This window comes from Triturus cristatus, chromosome 8, assembly GCF_964204655.1.
Source record: "Triturus cristatus chromosome 8, aTriCri1.1, whole genome shotgun sequence".
In the NCBI taxonomy this organism is placed as follows: Eukaryota; Metazoa; Chordata; class Amphibia; order Caudata; family Salamandridae; genus Triturus; species Triturus cristatus.
This window is the reverse complement of record NC_140591.1, coordinates 601,325,159-601,343,275: the sequence shown is the minus strand read 5'-3', so window position 1 is coordinate 601,343,275 and position 18,117 is coordinate 601,325,159. Positions and strand designations below refer to the sequence as shown.

Below are 18,117 nucleotides of genomic sequence, written 5' to 3'. Positions count from 1 at the left end.
GTTGCCCTCTAAGTTGGGGTGGCTTGGAGGTTTGTTGTCCCTGTCTGTCTTGGGACTGGTCCCTTTTCTTGCTCAGGATGAGGGGGGTGGGCTTCCTACGTGTGCCGTGCCTTTTATGCCTGTTCTTGCCTTCGGGGCACAGGGATGGGAGGTAGTCTATGTGCGGGCAGGGTGACTGCGCAGGTTTCTGCTTGTTCTTCTTCTTTCTTCTTTCCCTGCCCTTGGGGTCTGCGGTGTTGGCACTACCCTGGTGGTGTTGTTAGTCGCCGTTTCTTTCCAACTTTTCTGCTCTTCGCACACTGTTTCCATGCTCCCACAGTTTTATATCTGGTGGTTCCGCGTTGTGGTGCGGAAAAGTGCTCCGAAGAAAACTGATGTGGGTGCGCCGGGGCGGGTCTTATGTGACCTCGCTGACGTCACGTACGCGGACGACGCCTTGGCAGAGTTGCGTGGTGTCGCCCCGCCCCCGGCACGCAGGAATGCTGTGGCAAAACGTTTCCGGATCCAGTGTCACGGCTGGGGATAATTCTACGTGTAGGAATCTGCGGCTAGAATCGTCTTTACCAGATATATTGTTACCGAAGGTAAGTAACTCGTACTTCTGCGCCGTCCGTTAAGATTCTGCATGTTGTGGCTTGTAGTAGCCAAACAGGTGCTGGCTAAGTTGTGGGGGCATGCGCAAGCACTGAATGTTGTACAATGGAGGATGAATATGTATATGGAAGCAGAAAGGGTGGTTTTCTAAAGCAGGTGGTGCCCCGGGAAATTTGAAAAGGTGTGAGAGAAATGGCAAGCCTACCTTGGGCTAGAGGTGCTGAGAGGGGATGCAGGGATTGAAGATACCTTTGACTGAGATCGCATCCCAGACTACGGGGGAGAGAAATAGAAAGGAAAACACTGTCTTCACTGGGCTTGTGTGACCTGGATACCGCACGAGAGCAGTTGGGAGGGAGGGATAACTCTCTTGTATGATCTCATCAGTTTGATATCCATCTGTACTGTATGTTTGAGTTTAGTGCCTTTAAAATCAATAAAAATGTATTTAAAAATAAGAAAAAAGAAAGGGGATGCTATGGCTTTTTTAAGGGAACATACCACTAGCTGACATCTGTAAAGCAGCTACATGGTCCATACCTCACACTTTTACTAAACATTGTTGTGTTGGTGTCCTGGCTTAGCAACAAGCTAGAGTTGGCCAAGCTCTCTTAATTGCACTATTTCGATCTTCTACAACATCTTCAGGCTGAGGCACCATTTTTGGGGAGGACTACTTTACAATCTGTGCACAGCATGTGTATCTACAGCTACACATGCCACAAATGGAAAATGTTACCTACCATGCAGTCATCTGTGTGTGGCCATGTAGTGCTTTAGATTCGCATGTGCCCACCCTTCTCCCTGGCCACCAAGAGTTTGTTACAGATATACTCATCCTTATTTCTTTAGTATACATACTATTTCTTCTCATGTAAGCATCTGTTTATGGCATGTAGTGCTGTACATCCTCATGCTGTGCATACTCCTGCCATCTAGTTTTGTGTGTGTGTGTGTGTGTGTACACACACATCTCCTTACAACGAAAGCAGCTCTCCAAAAGCTACTTAGACCAGGAGAAAGTGTAATCAAGTTTCTTAGAAATTAATCCACCATAATTGCTAGCTTGCCATGTTTTGACTACCAAGCCGTGCTATATTGCTGCTGGAGAACTGCTCTTGCTGTGAAAAAATTGAGAATCTGGTATCTCATGGCTGAAGCTTTGCCCCTGCCTGGGTCTGTTGGAGGCATGCATTTAGGAGGAGATTGATAATATATAATGTGTGTGTTTATAGATGATCGCAAACCCAGACATAGATAGACTGATCCCCAGTGTATGTCTGTAATTTATTTTTGCTATTTTTTCCTGTGGAGTTGGAAGTGTGCATATTCTTGTATGACACACCTACACATATTAGCCAGTGTCTTTAAGGTGTGCTATGTGTGGCGATGGAAGTCTGCATGTCCAGCATTGAGACACAGACACCCCTCCAAAACTGTTGGGAGAGGAAGGACTCTGTGTGGGAGATGCACAAAACCATGCTGGTCTCCTTAAATGCATACAGATCCAGGTGCAATCTATTTTGTGCATGTATAGATTTGTTGGTTTTTTAAAAATAATATTCAGTTTTCCATGTGTTAATAACATGCATCGTGGCTTCACTGCATTTTATTTCAGCATGAGCTTTCCCATGCCAAACCAGGAAGATGTACGGGTACATAGCCCATCACCAACCAATTGAAAATACAATTAATTCCATTCCGGTCTCAAAGCCTTGTGTACTTGACATGAGGTTCTGATAAGGCAACTTATTAGATAAAGGTGAATTCGAAAGAGCTGTCCCATGGGAATATAAACTTGGGAGAGAGACTTGGTTACTTTCATTAATCTTTTAATGTGCACTTCTTTTCTTACAGCTGGACTGCAGCCATGTATTCCACTTGCAATGCTGTCGCAGAGTACTTGAAAATAGATGGCTTGGTCCAAGGATAACGTTTGGATTCATGTCATGCCCCATTTGCAAGGTAAGAAAGTATATGTGTCGTAGACTAGTTAAGGCATAGTGTTGTCTTACTAACTTGAAAATGTTAACCTAAATACATGTCTTGGAGTTTTCAAATTATATATGCTATATTACTGCAGATGGGTATGGATGAAATCATTTTAGGTGTCTTATAAGACTGAAATGACGTAGGTGCTGAAATAGAGTAAATATTGCGTACTTTGAGTGAGAATTTGAATGACGGATATTGAACCTCAGACACCATGCCAGAACTGGAGAGTTCCCAAGGTACAATGATATAAGACACATTCATGTGTCCATATACGAGTACACTTTGGAGCTAAAATCTTTACTTTTCTACTTATATTTGGTAATATGTTGGAGTGTTATATTCCTATAAAGTCCTGTTCATTTTTTATTATTGCTACTTCCTGTCAAGAAGGATTCCTCTGTGTGGTTTCTACAGGCCCATATCACTTGTAAACATACACACTAAGCTATTTACAAGCTTACTGAGTGTTGGACTCAACCCTTATACACAGGGCCATGCGGTTCCTGATTGACCCAGACCAGTCTGAATTCATCCCTGAGGTAAAGTGCACTGGCAACACCAAGATGATATTGCATCTTATTGATACAGATCTGCAAATAAAGCCCAACTTTTCACTGTTAAAGTGGAAAAGGCATTCAGTAGAGTCCATTGGCCTTATGGAGACCAGGAAAGGGTTTGGATTTTGCAGATAGTGAATACTAATGATACAGTCCTCCTTTCTCTACGGTCTATTTCCTTTTATTTTCATATAAGTTGTGGATGGGGTTGGGTGGGTGTGGGTTGGGTCACAAAATTGAGTATTGGTTGATAGTTACAAACTGGACTCCAGGTTGTAGGCGCTGTTGTGTTGTTTCTGCTTCTTTGTAAAGGACAATAAAGAAGATTGATTCATAAAAGGTAAAGCCTACAAGTACCAAGACTCTTACAGGGAATTTTATTTAGTCTGTACACATCGTGATTGATTCAGTTGTTTTTTGATTACACAAGACAGAGTTGCATTTTGGCTCACCATGTAAACAGTGTGCCACATAAAATGTTCTTTAGAATGCGTCTTATAAACTCTAGACCACTCTTATTCTTTTCCTTCTATTTCCTCTTTTTGGTATTCTTTTTTCTAAAACCTTAATAGGTGTTGAATCTAATGGCCTGAGCAAAGACTCCACGATTGTAATAAAAAAAATAAAAATATAAAAAAGTCCCACTATTCAGCAATTGTGTGGGGTTGATGATGCAAATATTTTGAGTAAGATCAAATGGCATAGCTGCCTACAAAACTTTCCTGAAATAATGTGTTCTCTAATGTTCTATAGTCTATAGAGCTAAATCTGTCTTCCGTTGGCATTTTGAATACTATTTTAACATAGAGGAAGAACTCAGTCCTAATGTAAAAGTGTGTAGTTAAAACATGCCTTTTATAGTAATCAAAAAGATAATCTGGGCTCTGGGTAATTATTTGATGAAATAAATGCTTGAAATACATTTTCAATCAATGAAACATCAAAAGTTAACACCACCTGTGGAGACACACAAAAAGAGCCCAGGGCACTTTCTTGTAAAATACTTGGACGCATTGGCTCAGGTCATCCTAGGGGGAAATTCCATAGGCCCCTCAGCATAAACATCAGGAATAGGAGTAAAAGTGACAACTGCACCCAAGGGGTAAGATCTTCTACCACTGACTAGACAATTGTAAATATTCCCCACAATTTGTTAAAATTCTTGCATAGAATGTTTCATGTAATTCCAGGACCCTGTTCAAATTGCCCTACACTCTGCAAATACCTGGGCCACCTTGCATGTGAATATCGAGACAGCCTAAAATATGCCCAAGTCTCCACTCTTCTCTAAATCATTGTTTCCCATAAAAGATGCATAAAGTGATTGGGGAATGCGTGCAAATAGTGTAAACCAATGGCAGACGCTCAGGGTAGCATTCCAACCCATTTTTTTTTCATCCACCGTGCCACTTGAGATAGAGACCTGCCTTATCCCAATCAGTATTGACCTTGCTCTTCATGGGAACAGTCCATCAAAACTGCCAGATGGCCCCCTATCCAGAAGGTAACACAAGCAACCCCAGATTGCTTTCAGTCTTGATATTAAGGTATAGATTGAATCCTGTGGCACAGCAAGCAAAGGATCTGGGCATACCCAAGTAAAACGTAATCTGTCTGGGGTTGTTTGTGTCCCCACTTAAAGGAGGCCTGGCCTACAATTCGGGCTAGACTGTGCATGTTACTGCAGGACCGACACTAATTTGCATATGGTTTATTCCAGTCTGAGGTGAAATAGTGAGTAAGGAAACAATGGACTGTATAGTAATTACCAGTGGATGAAATTAATTCTAGCAATCCACCCAGAACTTTTTTGTTTTTCACTGACTGAGGGGGAGGCAGGTATCTGAATAGAAAGTTGCATGAGGAGACTGGAGAGGACGTGCTTGAAGAGCCAGTATATGTGCATGGTGATGATGGATGGGACACAACTCCTAATGCGCGTCCTCTGGATTGCTATCTAAAGGCTTTCCACCTGATGAGGCTATCTTTATGAGCAAGGCTTCAAGCAAATATGACCAGAGTTTGCATCCAGAAGAAAATGAATGCTTCATATATGTTCATATGGAGACTTGCAGTAGAATGGACACCATCATTCCAGCTCTAGTGCTCGTTTTGGAGGCAGAAATGTTGGAAATGGAGACCACTGGCAAATGGAGGCGTAAAAAGCCTGAGATAGTGAGCCTCAGTGAAATGAAACGTAATGTCATTGCAAATGACATAGGAAAAGCATAGGATAGCAGTTGATACATCAGACACAGGTTGCATTCAGCTCTTAAGAATAGCAACCCTTGAAGATGTATTTAGAGCACAAATCTAGGTAGAATTACTGAGTGAATAAATTACTCACTATTGACATCTGACGGAATCTGCATGTCACTAGTTAAAATTCCAGCAATGGCAATCTCATCCTTTCATCGATTGTAAATTTTGAACCTTTAAATTAACATATTTTATGAACACCTCACCTCCTTAAGAAACAAGTGGGCCTTTCTTTCTGACAGAGACTTCTATCCGCAGATTCCATACCTTTTTGATTTCCCCAAGTGCCAGACTGGATCCGGAGAATTTTGATAGTAATTCCCTCAGCGTCAATAAATGGCATTCTCAGGCTCCGTGTAGGGTGTGTCCCATCCTAGATCTGACATCTGGACCATGATATCTGCTCCATCTGTGCGTGCTGACGTCATTTTCTTTTTCTCATGCGGTGCTTTTTTGAAAATCTCCATTGAGTCCTGTCAACCCTCAGATTTACTATGGATGTGTCCCCACAGAAAACCACAGGGTTTGGACCATGCAGGGACTGTAACAGTCAAATGTCCCTGACAGACACCCATGAAGTCTGCCTCTGGTGTCTCAGCTCCAAGCACAACTTGGCATTGTGTGATTGCAGAATGAACAAAAAGGCCATTGATGACTGCGAAGCCAAAGTTGCTGTCGCAGATCTTTAAAGAAAGTCAGAGAGCTGCAGTGGTGGGTGTTAGACCAAAATTGGACTGGCGGCAGACCTCTCTTCCTACCTCACCCTGACCTAACAGTTGTGACGGACATCGTTGCTGGGTTGGGGAGGTCATCTTGGAGAGGTGGAGAACAGAGGACTCTGGTCTCTGGTGGAGTCTCGTTTCCACATCAATTTGCAAGAGTTGCAAGCAATTTGCTTGGCACTGTAGGCATTCCTCTTGACCATCAAGTACAGACCAACAGGTACAGGTGTTCATCGACAGCGCGACCACCAGGTGGTACATCAGCAAAAATGATGGCATGGGGTAGTGACCTGAACAACCTACACCTGTATGTGTGGAGATTGAACGGCCATAGTTGATGGCTTTCAATCTCTCTTCCAAAGTGATTGGTGTCATCTTGGCAGCCAGGCATTCAGGCACCAAAAGTGTTTATGCAGGACACTGGTAGAATGTTGTCTGGTGTTGCTCCCGTATCATTCAACCTTTGAATACAAAGTTGATGGATATTCTGTTGTTTTGTCATTCCTTAGCCCAACAAGGTCTTGCTGTGGCAACTGTGAAGGGTTATCTTTTCGCCTTTATTCATTTTGCCAGATCAGCCATCTCTATTTAAATCCGCTCCATTTCTTAAAAAGACTAATCCACATGTCCCCACCAACACCTTTAGTCAAAAAAGAACAAAATAAGGCCAGGATAAAGGCCATGTTCTATCGGCCAACAACATCCATGACAGCGACAGGTTGGTGGTAAGACCTGGCCCGCAGGCCAAGACTTAAATTGTTGTGGTTTGGCTGAACTCCCACATTGGAGGTTGGCTTCCCCAGTAAGTTTTGCAGGGATTGGCTACACACCTAGGCTTAGCTTCCTGCAGTGGGTTGCATGGCACGCCTGGCCTCAGGCCAGGCTCTACAGCCAACACCTGCGCATGACCAAAGGCCATGTGCTCTGAGGAACGCCACCCACGGGTGCATGGCAGAAAGACCACAGGCCATGCAGAGCAGGGTTTGAAATTAAGTACAACATAAAAAATAAAATTCACTGACGAAAAATCAGTTATAAACAGTATAAGGTTCTGGCTCAACTACGGAAAATAACTGAATTTCTACCAGCATACCCAACATGCTTAAAACACCAATTTTCCAATAAAACAGAAACAAAACCGAGAGGACAACATGGCGCAGGCGCACGTTATAGCATGTGTTGTGTTCATTGGTAACCATAACTGGAGAATTTCAGTGGGTTTTCATGTTTGAGCCTGAACCATAATTCAATTTTAATTGTGGCTTTTTCACTGAAAAAAATATATATGTACATTTATAGTTATTACTCTTTATGTATACCATGAGTCTAAATATGATCCAGTACCACATTATTTAAAGCAACTGCACTAACAAGCACACATTTTTCATTTTCATTTTCATTTTTCGATCTTTATTTCGACCATTTGGTCATAAAAGATACACATACATTAAAATCACAAAAATTCTGTCACATTTGATAAAACATCAGTGCGTGATTTAAAAATCCACTTCAAACATTATTAACAATGTTAAAAATAGAGCAATCTACAGACTACCCAGCATTTTTTAAAAGACGATTACGCGTATGCCATACATTTGTAAAAAATTTGGCAAGCGCAAAAACGATTGGGCCGGAAACATCACATTTTAAAATCCTGTACATAGGTATATATTCCCTGCCACCCAAGTTCTTAATCAGAGGCAGCAGCCAGTACTTTCTGGCTGCCTTATATGCTGGGCAGAAAAAGATCGCATGCAAGTCATTTTCCTCTTTGTCAGCGCAAAGGGGGCAATACTTAGTTGAAGGGACTTGCGGCCAGGTGCTAGAAAAGGAGCGCAAAGGCAATGTACCGTATCTCCACTGGAGAAATAACTTTCTAGTGAGTACGGGATATATGGGATCAAAAGCCTTTTCAAGTGCATAGAGATCCTTATTTTGCAGGAATTTAGAAGAAAGGGACCCCTCTGTCTGGGTAGCTAAAGCCCTTACCCTTTTGTGTTCATGATACAGATTCGCCAAAAATCTCTTAGAGATTCTAGGTGCTGTATCTGCTGGTTTAGTCCACAGTTCGGGGAGCCCCAGATCTGTGCAGGTTGACTGGATATTTTGGACCCAGGGGATACTGAGCGCCTTGGGGTGTTTTAATAGTTCGACCAGTTCCGCCCTATAGTCGGCGAGATCGTCGCTGCTCCAAAGCCTGCACCAGAAGGCAATGGGTCTTAGACTTATCTCGTCGGCGAGAGGCCGTAGCCCTAGATCAAGCCTCAAAGGGAGAAGTGGGGTACTAGAAGGAAGTGCGGTAATTTGTCTTATGAATCTGTTTTCCGTGGATGACAGATTCCGACATGGGGTATGGCCCCACAGTTCAGCCCCATACAGGATCGCCCCCCTGGCCTGTGCTTTATATATCTGAATTAGGGCCCCCAATGGGCGATAGGTCGAACCGGTCATCATCCGGGAGATACCCCCGGTAATTTGTACTAGTTTAAGGTTAGCCCTGGTTTGGTGGGTCCCCCAGGTCATATTTTCGTTGAGTGTCACGCCGAGATATTCAAACGTGGCTACTCTTTCCAGCCGTGCTGCTCCCAGCAGGGGATTCGGGCGCTGTTTGGGGCTTGGATTCAATACCATATATTTGGTTTTTGTGGCATTGATTTCCAGTCCTCTGTCCTGACAGAAGGCCACAAAGGCATCAAGTATCCTTTGGATGCCCATGGGAGTTTTAGATACCAACAGTGTGTCGTCCGCAAACATTATTGCGGGCACACTGTTGCCATTTAGTTTGGGGGCATCTGTGTAGACGGTGGCGTTCAGATGAGCGATTACCCCGTTGACAAAGAGGCAAAACAGGGTTGGCGCCAGCACACAGCCCTGTCTTACCCCTCTGCCCACGGGGAATCTGTCAGTCAGCTCCCCCGACCTCCCACACCTCACCTGGGCATAATTGTTATGGTGCAGCCTCTGCAAGGTCAATAAGATGTCTGGTGGTACGCCCATCCCTGCCAGAATGACCCAGAGTTTTCCCCTGGGCACGAGGTCGAAGGCGGCTCGTAGGTCCACGAAAATCGTGTACAAACTGCCACCCTCGAACCTCACTGTCTTCCAGTACACCAGGTTCAATCTAAAGACCTGGTCCACAGTCGATACCCCTTTCCTAAAGCCTGCCTGGTATGGACTGAGGGCGCCTGCCTCCTCGATCCATTCCTGAAGCCTATTCAGGAGAACCCTGCCGAACAACTTCTGCGCTACATCTATCAGGCTGATCGGTCTGTAGTTGGCTGGGAGGAGGGGGGATCCCTTTTTGAAAATCGGGACCACCTCAGCCCCCAGCCAAGTACTAGGGATTTCCATCCCACCGAGGATACCATTAAAAAGAGCAGCGAGGTAGGGCGCCCAGACGGTGGGCTCCTGCTTGTACAGGTCTCCCGGTAGCCCATCCAGCCCAGGGGCCTTCCCCGAAGCCAGGCCTGAAATGGCAGCAGTGACCTCACTCAGTGTTATTTGGTCCACCTGAGAGCCCTGCCTTTCTGGTTCAATTGACACAGGAAGTTCTCCGGACTCAGCGCTGTATAAGGACTGGAAGTGGGCCTGCCACACTCCAGGAGCTATGTTAGGCTCCACTGCCGGATGTAAACTCCCTGATCCCCCGTTCACCATTCTCCAGAACAGGCGTTGATCTTGCACTGCTAGGGCCTTAGTGAGTTCTTCCCACTGGTTTTCCTCCCATTCTATTTTAGCCTGGGCGAGAAGTTTCTTATAGGCTTGCCTATATTGCTTAAGGCGTTCCCCTCCTTTGCCCTCCTTTATTACTCCGAGGAGTTCAGTTTTGGCCCGTCTACAGGCCACATTGTACCATTGGGTTTTGCCTTGGCACCTCTCTCTTGGCTTTCGTACCTTACATGTGAAGTGGGGTGCCGCAACTTTTATAAGTTCCTTGTGGGCATCAGACAATTTGCTCCTTATGTCTATTTTTCTTGCTACACTATCAAGGTCCCCAACAATTTCCAGGATAGGGGTAATCTCTGCATAGAGCAGTGGGAGTTTGTCCTTTTTTGTGACCAGATGCTCCCACCTAATTCTTCTCCTACTGTTGTCTATAAGGAGCGTGGGGTGGTTCCCTTCTTCCTGGGTCACTAAGCCCTGAGGTGCTGGATGAACAAGATCTAACTCAAGGGCATTATGGTCACTATCCAACCTATCTATTACCCTAAAATCCTGTATAGTTGACCACCTCGCTAGTTGGACCAGAATGTAGTCCAAGTGTGACTCTCTTCCCCGGCGGTTGTAGGTATTTTTGCCTGGTGTGTCCGATTTAACTCTCCCATTACACGCTCTAAGTCCATACCTTAAGGTAAGGGCAGTGATTTGCAACGCTAATGGGGTCCAAGCTTTCAGAGATGGAACATCAACCCCTGGTACTGCCCACCTAGCTTCTTCATCTGATAAAAACCCTTCCTGAAGGCCGGGGAGTGGCTCAAAGTGAGAATTAAAATCCCCACCCACCACATAGTATGAATCAGTCGACAGTTCAGATAAAAAGTTCGAGAGTTCATTAAAAGTCGGTGATTCTTTTGCCTTTCCCATCGGCCTGGAATAGATGTTAACCAACAAGAGGTTTGCTTTGTTTGGCCATGTTAATGAGACCACCAGGATGTCATCAGAGTTACATGGGAGCCGTGATGCCACACAGCCCAGATGGACAGCAACCCATATCACAAGGCCCCCTGAAGGGCGGCCTTTGCCTTCCCACCTAGCTGGAATAAAGAATGATATGTAGCCTTGGTGTCCATGGTCCTCTCTAGCCCAGGTTTCCTGGAACATGCATATGTCGCCAGTTTCTATATACTTTTCCCAAGTCGGCTCTTCCAATTTGTTTGCTAATCCCGCGATGTTCCAGGAGATTATCCTCAGATGTTCAGGAGTGGGAGGTGTCAAAACGCAAGGGTTGGAAGAGGTAGGTCCTGGCTCCTCTTGTGTTGCAAAGCCTGGAGCGAGAGCAGCGTAAGTTTCGTATGGCACCATGGCTCCCCTCTCCCCCTCGCCAACAGGGAGGGGAACCAAAGTTATCCCCTCGGCAGCAACTACTCCATCAGTGGCTAGGTGAGAGAATTCGATTCTGCCATGATCTATGGCAGGTGGGTCATTCAATAGGCCAAAACTTGGGCCGGAGGACAAAGTGAAATGCTCCAACGACCCACGAGAACCCAAAACCCCTGGCGCTGTCTTACAGGCAGTAAGTCAGTCGACCCCATCCAAGCCGTCCAGACAGTTGAAGCGATTGAAATCGCAAAAAGGTGTATCCGGTGGTTGAAAATACAGGGGTTGTACAGAGCCTTTGTGATTACGTCTATGTTCCACCCTTGTCCAGTCATCGTATATTGGGGCCTGACGCTTGGGAATCGGGGGAAAGAAAAAAGATACTGGGAGGGTCTGTATGGTGGAGTCCAGGGAACGGTTCATTCCTCTGCAAATATGTCGAACCGTGCCTGGATCCTTAAAGGTTACCATGATACAGTCCCCCACTATGGTTTTCCTGGTCTTCCCTAGCCATGGGACCCTTCTCACCATGATGATTTCGTTATTATACTGGGGAGGCAAAGGTCGGTTCCAATTGAGCCATTTGATTACCTTTTTCTTAAGTGACTGGTAATCCTCGTTTTCCCCTGATCTTAAGTGAGGGGCACCCGCTAGAACCACCATTAATCTGTTGGCCTCAGGTGGAAGGTCTGGCCTCCGGGGTCTGGGAGTTGGACAAACGGGCGTGAGTGGGGGAACATTGACCTGGCCTTGATGCATTCCAGAGGACTCTATTTGTGAGCTATGTGAGATTAAAGCCGCATGATGAGTAGGTCTGGGGCTTTGGTTGTTGTGCCGTGCCTGAATTTGAATGGCCATAAGGGGTTGCAGAGGGGGAGCAGATGGCATGCTTCTGGGGGGGCTCTATTGGCATTAATTGCGGCATCTTCTTTGGAGGGATCCTCAGCCGGGGGAGGGATTTCCACTAACTTTGTCTGCTTACTTACTAGAGTGCTCAGGGTGGTAAGAGAAGTTTCTAGTAAGGTGAGCCTAATCTCGACCTTTTTTAAGCTGTCGGTGATGGGCTGTAGAAGGGAGCGGAGTAGGAATTCAATGTTCCCCTTAGCAGAGAGTGGATTATTTGGATTTGGCGTAGTACCCTCTTGTTCTTTGGTGGTGGCAGTGGTTCCGGTGTTTGAGAGCTTAGAAGGAGGCACTATCTCCGTGTGCTTCCCCGGTAGAGCAATATTTGGCCGTTTCTTGCCAAAATCCAGATGGGATATTTTGGGTTTCCCCTGCCCCCCCATTGATTTCCGAGCACGTTTACTGGGTGGGGGCCTATGTAACTCCACCACTACGTTTGTTTTGGGCTTACTCTTATTGGCCAATTGGATAGGTGGAATTTGGGTTACCAGGTTGACGGGAGAATGAGAGGTCTCTGGGGGGACTGGCTCTATGTTTTGTACAAGCGCTATCCCTGGGGTGGGGGGGATTTCCCTTAATAGGCCAGGGAAGTCCTCTAGTGTCGAAATATTTAGACTGCTGGATAGCACGCCTCCCTCTTGAGTGATGGGGATGGGGCTGATGTCGATCAAGGGCCTGTTTTTTATAGATTCAATGGAGCGCCTGCGGTCCGCCCTGCGTTTCTCAAGTGAACCGTCCATGTCCGCCTCACCTTTATTGGGTTTGAAATAGTTATCCAAAGTCCCGGAGCTGGGGGCTCCATCCCTTGAGGGGGTTTCCCGGTGTGTAGGCGAGGGCATTTCCTTGGTTATGGCGCGGGAAGGAATCAAGAGAGAGGGCCCAGCCCGGCCTCCTTCGGCCACTGACGGCCTAGGACGGTCCCGCCCTTGTCCCGGGCTTCTCCTCGTGCCCTCCCGCGCGCTCCCGCGCCGCGGGAGAACTGGCCTCCAGATATGGTAGTCACTGACTAGGGGAGGGAGGGGTCGGGGAGAGCAGCCCAGGTGGTCACAATCAGGCAGGCGGGTGCTCCTGGGAAACAGAGTCCCAGCACCCGCGCTCGCAGCCCCGCCTCGCTCAGTCCACTCCGCCTTGCACGTCCCTCAGCAGTGGCCCCCGGTGTTGGTCAAACTCCCCTTGCGATGCAGGACCCGCCGAGCGGGTACCGCGAGGGGTGGAGGAAAAAGGTGATCAGCCAGGAAGGTAATCTGCAAGGTCCCAGATGCAGCGTCCGTTCTGCAGTGCGTCCCGCTGGGCAATCCAGGCACAAAAGTTTATAAAGGCTCGAGGGCGGGGGGGAGGGGTCGGGGAGAGCAGCCCAGGTGGTCACAATCAGGCAGGCGGGTGCTCCTGGGAAACAGAGTCCCAGCACCCGCGCTCGCAGCCCCGCCTCGCTCAGTCCACTCCGCCTTGCACGTCCCTCAGCAGTGGCCCCCGGTGTTGGTCAAACTCCCCTTGCGATGCGGGACCCGCGGAGCGGGTACCGCGAGGGGTGGAGGAAAAAGGTGATCAGCCAGGAAGGTAATCTGCAAGGTCCCAGATGCAGCGTCCGTTCTGCAGTGCGTCCCGCTGGGCAATCCAGGCACAAAAGTTTATAAAGGCTCGAGGGCGGGGGGGAGGGGTCGGGGAGAGCAGCCCAGGTGGTCACAATCAGGCAGGCGGGTGCTCCTGGGAAACAGAGTCCCAGCACCCGCGCTCGCAGCCCCGCCTCGCTCAGTCCACTCCGCCTTGCACGTCCCTCAGCAGTGGCCCCCGGTGTTGGTCAAACTCCCCTTGCGATGCGGGACCCGCGGAGCGGGTACCGCGAGGGGTGGAGGAAAAAGGTGATCAGCCAGGAAGGTAATCTGCAAGGTCCCAGATGCAGCGTCCGTTCTGCAGTGCGTCTCCACATTTATTACTACAGTGCAAAGGTCAAAATTGAGTTTATTTCCATATTTAACAAAAGTGACATTAGGAAAACAGTGTATACAGTTCATAGACGACATGTAATGATCACTTTACACAGGGAAACAGCTCTCATCATAGTCATGCCACATCTTCAATGTAATTTTTACCTTACTGCACAAATCTAAGACCTCAAATCCTAGTTTCTGCCATGCACTGTTGTCATCAATGATGTCATTTTAGATGATGCAGTGATGTTATGAATAATGTCATCGCACATGTCGTTTGAGGTAATTAGTAGCGCATAGTGAGGGTGATTTATATTTACTATAGGGTTGATATAACTATAATGGATGAAATTCAGTGGTTTTGTTAATTTAAAATGGTATGTTTCCATTAACATTTTCACCTAACTATAACGTCCCTTTATCGTTAGTTTTTTCTGTACATTTTCTTTTAATACTAAAAAGGGTCCCTAAGGCCTGCAGCATGTATTGTGCCACCTTAAGAGACCTCTCAGCACACTTTTGCAAACTGCCTTTGCAGGCTGCGTGACATGGTGCAGAGAAAAGTGAAAGACACAAAATGCAACTCCTGTGTACCATGCCTGCAGGCACTACATGCAATATAATTAAGTCACACCTACAGCAGGCCTTACAGCCCTAAGCCAGGGTACACTATACTACATGTATTGACATATCTGCATTAGCAGATATGCCCCTGTAAATGTCTTTCGATTCTTAGATATCGCAAGTGAACAGGGAAGTATTTTATGTACATGTGCTGTACACTGGAAATTACGAGTTCCCCAGCTACATGATGGCTTCACTGAAACCCAAGATGTTTCGTATATCAAACATCTCCTATTAATAAACTACACTGTTTCCAGTGATGGTTTTAACCCAGATGGCAACTTAGAGGAGCCCCCTTAAAACCTACCAACAACTAGTGTAATGGCTGACAGGTGTAGACCAGCCTGCTACCGCAGACCGGTTTCTGACCCCCTGTAGGTGAGAGCCCACACTCTCTGTTGGCAGAAACAGCACCTGCTCCAGCTGGAGGTTTTGTCACCTCCTCCAAGCAGGATGGCTAAGGGATGAGCATATCAAGGCATGAGGCTTCAAAGGCCCTGCTTCCACCAAACTTCTCAGATGCCACTGCCTGCCCTGTGGCCTATTTGGCACCAGAAACAGGCGGGAAAATTAGCTAGTCAGGAGGCGTGTTCCCATTAGGCTAGTTCCACCCTTAAGATGAGCTACTTGAGGTGAACACAAAAAGTAGAATACCACCATCTTGGTTTTTGGTGGAATTAGGCTCACTGGGTCAGGATTATTCCCACTCCCCACAGGAGGTGTTCATATAGGGGATGTAGTCACCCTAAAGGTAAGTAGCCTATTGGCTACTATCTGTCACTCCCCTTAACTCCCCTAATTTGAGTATTTAGGTGGCACCACTGATGCCAGGATCTCAGATTCGATGTATCCAGAAGAAGGGGACAAAGAAGAGACGTGATGAAACAAGAACTGAAGACTGCTGTGGACTTATGGCGCGAAACCCAGCCTTCCTGCTCTAATCGCGACAATCTTGGCCAAATGACTCGTCCTGCAGATGAGCATCTGCCATGTGTCCCAGTAGACCGTGCAAAGCTAGCAACCCAACCGACACCTCTGCACCCGGATACCCCAGAGCAGGTAACAAGTAACTGCTTTGGACCTTGCACAGACGATAATTTGTTCCACGAATATACAGCCTCGGCTGTTCCTGTGGCTTATGCCCCATATCGGACTCTGGAAATTCCTATTTCTGCCTGGCAGCATACAATTTGGTTTAATGGCGCCCTCCCCCATGAGGTCGTATCGGCGAGAATGGGCCCGTTGTCAATTGCAGGGGCTACATGGCCGGTACTGGCCGGATATACTCCTCACCCACGCTACATGACGGTGGCAGTGGGTGATTTACGTACGCTACATACAGCCCTGATTACGGTCCATAGGGCTTTAGTGCAGTATGTGTCACGCACAGTTCAGGTGGGAGCACCTGCGGATGCTGGACACGGGGCGGATCACCATGACGCGATGGTGATTAGCCCTGTTATGGTTAACGCGGTAGTCGGCAAGCGCCCCCTCAGTAAGGATGAATTTCCTTACTGGCTTGCGGAAAAATTTGATCAATTGGAAGCCGTGTTTCCAAACACTACACCTGTGGATAAACACAGGATACTCACCATTACTTTGCCGAAAGACCTGGTCCCTGAACTTGTTGATTGTGACAATTGGGGCAAGGTCTTTGCTGCGACATATTCGAAGTGCTACGGCACTCCGTCTATGGCTGTACTACCCTCCGTCATCAGGAAAGTTCAAGAAAGTCATGGTGCGGAGGCAGCTATTGAGTTGGGATTAAGGCTTGTCGACAGTTTCGATGTGATTTGTTCCATGGTAATGGGCAACCTCAAAGGAGATGCCATGCAGTTCCAAGTTGGTAATATGCTGGAGCTTGTGGCAGATGCCGATAAGCCTAGGGAGTTCGCAAAAATTATTGCGAAAGCCTATAGGATGGTTGGACGTAGTGCCTTAGGTGTGAAACCCACCATCAAAATTCCCGATGTAGTGCAACAAACTAAGGTGAGTTTGTCTACAAAAGACGAAAAGCCCAACTTTCCTAAACAAAGTTGGCGAGCCAAAACACAAGAGAAGCAGCAACAGAAACAGGTTTCTCGTCCTGCCTCACCAGTTCAGTCGTATAGTGAACGCACTTATGATTTGCGCGATCGTACTCGTATTAAGTCACCTGATAGGTTTCAGGTTTCTGAACAACGCTCTCCTCGTTCTTCACAGGAAACATCGACTTCGCACTCTGGTGGTGGAGAACCTGGAAGAGGACGGGGCACTCAAGGTCGAGACCAGCCCCGCCAGACTGACGGTAAAGGCAAGCAGGAAGACGCTGCCAGACCACGTCCACCATTTCAGAAAAAGAAAGTTGCTGTTATCTCAGCGAGATATGCCTCAGATGGTCAGGACACAGCTTCGGAACCTGACATGGGCACTAACGCTGCTAGACAGCGCGGCGGAAGTTACAGTAGTGCGGGAAGCATTGCGTCCATTTCTGGAGGCGACAGCAACTGACATTTATGTGACAGTTGAAACTCCTGATACTCGCGTAGCCCCACCGGAAAGATTATTTGAAATAGTCCTTAATATTGAGGGTGACATACAACGCAAAATTAAAGTGGTTTTTGGGGATAATCTTACCACCACATATGATATTCTTTTGGCGGAGAAAGATTGGCCTCCGGCTTTCATTTTGGACGCCCCTAGGGGAGAGGAAGTTATACTTCCTTCCTTTGGGCATGCAGTGCCCACAGAGGAGTCTACTAGGTTGGCCGGGGAGTGGGCGCAGGTGCTTGCGCCTGCGTTATATCGTAATCAGGTTGGCTGGGATAAATGTTCTCCCAATGACGAGATTCCATTGCGATCCGATCCCCAGCCTCAACCCCAATATCCCATGCGTCGCAAGGCTAGACCTCACGTCGCGTCAATCCTTGAACAATTGGAATATCAAGGAGTGATTGAGACATGTGTGTCACCCATGAATAATCCTTTATTCACTGTAACGAATCCTGACGGGTCGTACCGCCTAGTTTTGGATTACCGGCATTTAAACTCACATTGCCGGACGTGTGCGGTACAAAATACTCATAGTTCGGCTCTCGTAGATAGTCTTGTGAGAAAACGTTTCAAAACTACGCTCGACTTATCCAATGGCTTTTATTGCCATAATCTGGCCCCTCTTAGTTATTAGTGGACAGCATTCACCTCGGGTGGCAAACAAAAATTGTTCAAGAGGCTCCCGATGGGCTATAAAAACAGCCCTGGAGTTTTTGCTGCTCGCGTGGTCTCTCTCTTGGAGATGGTAGACCCGGAAGCATACTCGTATGTCGAAGACATCTATCTGACGGACGACGAGTTGCTTCCACACCTTGCTCGTGTGGATAACATAGTGACTATGTTTGCAGACTTCGGTTACAAGTTTAACTTTAAGAAGTCGCACATTGCTGAATTTACAGTGTTGTTCTTGGGGTACGAACTCAATAATGAAGGTGGAGGCTTGGCACCGCAGTTCCTTGAGAAATA

General features: G+C 47.0%; 1 protein-coding gene across 15 annotated transcripts in view; it reads left to right on the top strand.

Moving 5' to 3' along the window:
- Window positions 1-18,117, top strand: part of MYCBP2 (MYC binding protein 2) — a 1,771,217-nt gene that overhangs the window by 1,637,140 nt on the left and 115,960 nt on the right. For all 15 annotated transcript variants that reach the window (XM_085622060.1, XM_085622057.1, XM_085622054.1 and 12 more), the window contains one exon: window positions 2,452-2,559. In XM_085622060.1, coding sequence (XP_085478186.1) covers window positions 2,452-2,559 — 108 coding nt within the window. The remainder of the gene's footprint in view (window positions 1-2,451; window positions 2,560-18,117) is intronic.